The sequence below is a fragment of the Carassius auratus genome, chromosome 27 (assembly GCF_003368295.1).
Source record: "Carassius auratus strain Wakin chromosome 27, ASM336829v1, whole genome shotgun sequence".
Classification (NCBI taxonomy): Eukaryota; Metazoa; Chordata; class Actinopteri; order Cypriniformes; family Cyprinidae; genus Carassius; species Carassius auratus.
Genome location: NC_039269.1, coordinates 1,193,977 through 1,201,279, shown reverse-complemented (window position 1 = coordinate 1,201,279; position 7,303 = coordinate 1,193,977). Strand labels below are relative to the sequence as shown.

At 34.0% G+C, this 7,303-nt stretch overlaps 1 protein-coding gene across 1 annotated transcript; it reads right to left on the bottom strand.

Moving 5' to 3' along the window:
* Positions 1-3,196: 3,196 nt before the first annotated feature.
* Positions 3,197-6,893, bottom strand: LOC113045001 (Purkinje cell protein 4-like protein 1). The gene is made up of 3 exons (XM_026205092.1): positions 6,690-6,893; positions 4,807-4,861; positions 3,197-3,909 (listed from the first exon to the last, which is right to left on the bottom strand). The coding sequence occupies exons 1-3, from the start codon at positions 6,696-6,698 to the stop codon at positions 3,758-3,760; spliced, it is 216 nt and encodes a 71-aa protein (XP_026060877.1). The 5' UTR covers positions 6,699-6,893; the 3' UTR covers positions 3,197-3,757.
* Positions 6,894-7,303: the final 410 nt, after the last annotated feature.

The following is a 7,303-nucleotide window of genomic DNA, read 5'->3' as shown; positions in this document are numbered from 1 at the left end:
TTAATAAATACCAGTGGATGCAAAGTAGTAAGACAATAGGTTAAAGTTTTAATTCTATATAAGTCAAGTGAAAGTCGTGAAATTTGCCAAGTATGGTGCAAAATGCTGCATCAGAAACATTATTCCACTCATCATGCATCTTTTATTTCCTGTGTGCTTCACACAGGAATCAACATATATTCTATGGTAATCACCATTAAGTATGCAGATGAAAAATTCGAAATAAATGTTTAGGGTTGTGGGTTTAAAACGAACCATTAAACTTTGATATTTAGGTTATCAATAAAGTTCATTCTTGTGAGCACTGTAAATAAATAAATTCATGAGAATGTGTGTGAAAAAACAAACCACTGTAAAAATGTGAAGGGCTTATAGAGGATAAGGGTTGAGTCAGAAACTTTAGCCTCAATCTATTTCCCATGACCTGTAGTCTATAATTAAGATTTTCACAACTAACAACACACACACAAATATTTTTGTTTCAGTTCCTTCAGCATTATATCCAAGAAGCATTCTTTTGTGGCTTTACATTAATCAAATTGTTCTTTTGGACAACTTGGATCCAACTTAAACCAGTACTGACAGAGTGAACTACTAACATTTCTAGGTAAATCTAGATATATTTTCTTTATGAGTGCGAGAACTTTAAATGAGCAGTTGTTGAAGCTGACCTAGTGGGTAATTCATGTGTTCCAACACATGAATCTTTGGGGTATGTGCAGGTGACACTAGTTGATAGAAGTGGATTTTTCTATTTTGTCTTCTCTGTTTTTATGTTGGGCTTTATGCAGCAAAGATGTAATGTTTTTTTGTTATTTTTCTGTATTATTTATTTTTTGTACATATACTGTATATACATTTTTGTATGTATATTGTTGTTATACATATATTCTGCATTTTCTGTTTAAGTCTAATAATAAGTAGTTTGTTTATGATTTAACATTTATTTTTACAAATGCTTCCTAAAATGTGTTATTTTTCTCTGGATTTATGCAATGCATAAAAGTATTTTTTTTTTAATGAGTGCAAAATGCGTTTTTGGTATTTATTTTGTAATAAATAGCCTAACCCTTCGCTTATAAAACATCAATTTGTTTATTGAATGAATGTTTATTGGCAAAATGAATGTTTATTGGCAAACATGTTAAAGATCAGTCGACAGGCTGTCGAGCCATTGTTATGAGATGTTTCCTCAAGTTTATTCAGCGTACCCACAAAATCGAGATAAGCATCTATCTATCGACAATAAAATCTCCTACTTTGAGCTCAGTGTTGAGTGTTTTTTTTTTTTTTTTTTGCTGACATTGAAGGGTCCTTGAAGTGCCTTTGATAAAATCCACCTGCAGCAGAGCCATAAATCACAGCTAGAGGTGGGATTGAGGACTCTTCTGCAACCTCAAATGACAAATGGGAGACCGTATACAGGCCACAGACTGTACAGTCTAATGAACTTTTAATGCATGCTAGCTTTGCTCTTCACGGTAATTGTTGCATCTGTGACAGGGCCTCATGTTTCTCTGCTTGAGTGTACATAGGCCTGAAGCAGAGGTCTCCAACCCTGCTCCTGGAGAGCTACTTTCCTGCAGATTTCAGCTTTAACTCCAATCAAATACACCCGAACCAGCTAATCAAGGTGTTACAGACAGGTGTGTGGGAGCAGGGCTGGAACTGAAGTCTGCAAGATGGTAGCTCTCCAGGAGCAGGGTTGAAGATCCGTTGAAGAACATTTTTGTATATGTTTGGTATTTATACAGTTTATATCTATTGTTTATAGTAGTGTTTTTAAATAACTATTAAAGTGTGTAGGCATCATCTCCTCTCACAAAATAAACATTTGGATTTCCTACACATCAGCACCCAAACATAAGTGAATGTGCATTCATTAAATGATCAAATGAAGTTGAAATAAACTCTTGAAAGTGCTTCATTGCAGGGGACAGCAACAAACTAGATATAGCTATAAATAGCTTAACATTTTGGGTTATAAATAACAAGTAGAAATAATCAAGAACTTTTTGACCCTTCACTTTGTGTTCTGCTTGAACAAATTTAGTTCACAACTTTATATAAATACTACTACAACCCACAAGCAATAAGCATTTTCATTACCCATTAAATAGGTTTGATGTTAAAAAAGCAAACTAATGTTATATAATGCTCTTTACTTTATATAACTATGGACTCACTGCCCCTAGGACATACAATTCAGCTCAGGACATACAGTTCTTGCTATTGAAATATATATTTTAGACTGAGTCACACGGAGAAAAAAGAAACAAGTGTGGGTTAGAGCACTCAAGCAAACATAGCACACGCAGGAAAAGAAGTAGAGAGCAATACGGGACAAGATAACTGTCTAATATGTGTAAAATGTGTCATCCTTTATATAAAACACAGAATAATAACTTGTAATCATTTAATGAATTGCTAGCAACTATTTGAAAACGATCAAACACAGATATAATTTTCATCACATCTGTCTCAATGCAATTACAGACATCATTTGTCCCATTAACTGTAAGATAATCATGAGTGTCTATAGACTGCTCTCATTATTATGAGCTATTCTGAGATATCTGTAGAGACCGCTTTAATTATAGGGGAAGGAGAAAGACACTTAAAATAGATCAAATGGTACACTTTCCTTGATAAGCATCTTCATTTGACTCGCCAAAAATTCAAGGATCTCGCTGTAAGCCTGCAACTGGCAATAAAGCAAGAATTAAAGGCATTATGCTAATTTAATTGGATATGATGTGACTTTAATTTAATTAGCCAGTAAAATACATTAAATTGAGTAAAAAAAATTATACTTTGCCTGTTTCACATGTGTTTCAAGGACAATTGCATGAATATGGATACATTTTAAATTAACAAGCGACTTCATTTTACACAATGCCTGGATTAAATACCTGTCAAAAATGCAGAAATATGTTAAGATATTGCTTTTGCTAATTCTTCTGTAAATGTCAGGTTATTATATTTTTTTCTGTTATCAAATAATTATTGTTTGGTCTGCAGTTGATATAAAGACATTTTGGTAGCACCAATTATAGCGAGCAGTTCCTTTGTTACTATAATTATTAATCTTTGTTAATGCTTTTAATAATGTCTTAACATTAACTAAGATTAATAAATGCATTAGAAGCAATTAACTGTTAGTCCATGTCAATGTAGTTAACTAATGCTAAACTGATAATGGTGTTACAGAGATTGCTTTATTTTTTTAAACACTCATCATTTTGAAAGACAAAAAGAGCTACCTCTAAGAATACATTTACAACTAATCTACTTCATATCTATGCTAATTCACACCAGCGTGTTTTACTGTAGATGCAGTACACCATTTGATCATTACTGCCCTTTGAACTCTTGCATTTATATCAATTACGGCAATGATATACTAAATATACTGATATTGTTAAATGCTAAACGTTTATTGTGCATGTCAGTAACACACTCCTACCTTTATGTCTACAGAAGAGGAGAGAAATGATGGAGACAAATTTAGACAAATACAACGAGACTAAAATCTGCAATGTCTTTTAAAGTGAATGTCCTAAACTCTAATCAACCCAGCATGCTGATGCCACAGGGCTATCATTTGTTTTCCAAACCCCTAATTTCCCACCCACACTTGACGTTTCCCTTTTCTCTGTCTGTTCCTTATTAAATCTCTTTCCATTTCCAATATTGCAGAAGGTTTTTTTTTGTTTTGTGTCCTCTGCACTGAACCTTTCGTTCATTGTCCCCTTTTCTACTTCTTTTTCTTCTGGAAGCGTCTGAACTGACTCTGTATTGCCAAAGCTGCCTTTTCTGTCTCTGGAGCATCCAGATCAATGTCAATCTCTTCTTCAGGTTCTTGTGTAGGGTTCATCGCCGCTTTGTCCGCCGGTTTCTCCTGGGGGGCTGAGGGGCACATGACATAGAAACACTGACAATGTCAATGACATAGTAAAAGGATTTCTTACATTTTTGAAGTCAGTGTGTCCTAATTCAGGATAAATCCTGTTACATAAATAGTTTATGCATTTTCATACCACAGAACTGTAAAATATGCAACCATTCTAATATCTCTTATCAGAACATAAACTGAAGTGTCTATTTGTTTCGATGTTAAAATATTTTCTTGCATTATAAATTGATATGTAGGGATACGTAGAAATTATGTATTTTTTAGGGCCAAAACCTGGAAATTAGTTAGCATTTTATCACCTTTTTCTACAACTATATACCAGTAAAACCCCATAATGATTTTTTTAAAGCTTGAATTGTCTTGAAAAGAAGGAAACAGATATAATATATCATGCCGACAAGTCATACAAGGTCAAAACCAGCTGAATCATACTTTAAACTATCTTCTTAGATGAAATATTCTTTTAAGTTATTATGAGCTCATTTAATTAGCTGATGCAGTTTGCAACATCAGGGCTTTGGTGAGATGAAAGGGTAAGTCAGCTGAATATACCCTGACCTTATGGGAATAACCAACATCCACTAGATATGCAATAAAGAACGGTCTCTAGAGTAAATGCGTGCTTCACTTCTCGTGGGTATGCATGTATGCTTTTTTGTTAAGAGAGAGAGAACTGAACTGATCTTTTATGATAAAAATTTTAAAAACAGATAACAATCAGACTGGACTGGTAGACATCTGTTTTGTGGTAGGCTACACTTATATTTGTACAAATATAAACCTGGCCTTATGTAACCATACAGTTCTGGCGGAGCACAAAACATGGAGGCATTTTCCAGATGTTAATTATAAAGAATTCAAACATGGTGTAAGGAAACGCATAAACACACCTTTTTTATCTGCAGTGGGCCCCTGAGTGCTGTTGGGAGGATCAGATGAACTGTTCTGCAGGAAAGAGATGGCAACTTTCAGATATGTTGTTGTGAAAGCAGTCAAACATGATGCAGTATAAATAAAACAACATTTGTGAATTTTTATGTGGTCTGCCATTAAATTAAAAGCTGATATGTGCTTTCTGAGTCATGTATTAGGATAGTAAGCGATAAAGACCCCTTAATCCCCATCGGTTTAATCCTCCTTTTTCAATTCTGCGTGCAATCTGGAACAGTGGCACTCAGCCCTGGAGAGGATCGCCACAACATGCAAGCTTAGTGTGTGTATGTGTGTGTATGTGTGTGTGTGTGTGTGTGTGTGTGTGTATATATATATATATATATATATATATATATATATATATATATATATATATATAATTAATTTATCCTTGTTGACATTTTTAGTTGAGCTTTCATGAGGTTCATGTGTATCGGTTTGAAATAGGTTAAATAAAAGTGTGCATTTGTATTTTTGCTGAAGTTAAAATCCGTGACAATCCTTATGTTGCCTTTTCAATGCGCACAGCGCGAGTAAACAACTTGAGGCCAAAATGCATTCAGTATATCAGTGCCCTTGCTTTTTCAATTCCAAAAAAAATTTGCCTTGAGATGATGCCCTAGATTTGAGTTATTGATATAGACACTGATATTCAAAAGGTGTCAATTAATTCATGTATTTCGTGCATCACTTTAATGTGAACTTTCAGCAATTAATTGTTAGTTAACCTGAGAAAATCTGTAATATTTGCTTTTAGCAGTTAATATACTGCAAATACTTCTTACAGTTTCTGTAAAGCACAAAATATCTTCAAGAGAGAAGGAAATAGGACATTGCCTAAACACACACACATATACACATATTATCCACTCTCTTGCTGCAAGGGACTCTTTCAAATGCAAATCTCTGCAGCCCTCCCTCTATAATCCCTCCCCCCCCCCCACCTTTTTTTGGGAAAGAAAGAACCTTTTCACCTTACCCTAACTCTGAACTTGCCTTGTCTTCCTCTCTCTAGTAGTATTTAAAGCATACATCTACCACTTTCTGAGCTGTCAGATAAAATCCATGACAAATTTTGTCTCAGGAGATTTTGTTTTCTTGGTAGGCTATATGCCATTCTGTTGTTTATTTTCTGTCTTACAATTTCCCAAAAGTAGGTTATATGAGTATTATTGAGGTAAGACTTTTCACACTTTTGGCTTTCACACTTAAAAGACATGATGATGAGGGGGAAAGATCCCATTCAGCCAGCTGGCTCCCAGTGCGTTGGCTATTACTTCTCCTCTGCTACATTACCTCAGCCAGCTCTTTATTTTCACTCTCACAAATCAGTGATACACACGAGCCTCACGGCACAATCTCCATCTGCTAATTAGCCAAGCTCATATCAGCAAGGTCAGGCTCCCATGAGCCTCTTATTAATTGCCAATTAATGGGACACACAAAAGAATGTAAAGCACCACACTTTCATTTTAAATCAGGAAAATCTAAGGATTTAAATTTTCTCATTGAGTAAAAATCATTGTAAAATGTAAAATTTGTAAAATGTACAAAGAGTAGATGGCATATTAGTTAAACCCACCTCTAATTTCTTTTTAGTAAAGATGTAAACACAACCCTTTTATATTTCGAATCTTTACTGATGAGAAATTGGAGGTAGCTAGACAGCTAAGCAATCTGATATTTTATTGAATTTAGGCTACCTGATCCTTTTATTTTTATTTTTATTTTTTTTTGCCTCAACAAAGAATATATTTACCTTGAACGTACTGTTATAGATGTTTATACGTTTATACTTTTTTACTTTTATACTTTATAAAAATAACAAATGAACACTTACCTCACTCATAGTTCTGAGAGAAGTCGAATGTCGTTTTTCGTTCGCGGGATAATTTGTAACGCGACTTAAAAAAATTAATCGAAATTTCAGTTCTTTGTTCGAGTGCTTTAAAATTATGTCAGAACAACTGAACCGAGAATATTATGCAGAGAACTGAATCTCCATCTCTCATCCCGAAAAACACCCCCCTGCTCTCGCTCTCTCTCCCTCTCTCTCCCTCCCTCTCTCTCTCTCTCTCTCTCTCTCTCTCTGGTCAGTGTACTAGAATAATAATACATTTGAATGTTTTTATTAATGAAATGTTGAATTGTTTTTATTATTATTTTTGTTCTTGATTATTAGGCATAATTAATAATAAAAAAAGTTCAATATTATTTTGAAAATAAAATTAAATATGATCAGATATTGGGCAATATTTTTATCTGTATCAACCATAGAATGTGGTACATAATATCAATATATAATATAGATATGGTCAGACACTGAGCCACACTTTTAGCGGAATTAATAGGCTGTTTTTATTACTGATGGTCAATATGCAGTTGGTGTAATAATCATAGCCTAACAACAACAACGACAAAAATAATAATAAATCTGTAATCGTTTTCGAATTA

Bases quoted from the DNA above. Each gene is read 5' to 3' on its own strand.
- LOC113045001 (XM_026205092.1), bottom strand. The intron at 3,910-4,806 runs GTGTGTTTATGC...TGTGCCCCTCAG, and splicing joins GCCCACTGCAGATAAAAAAG to CCCCCCAGGAGAAACCGGCG.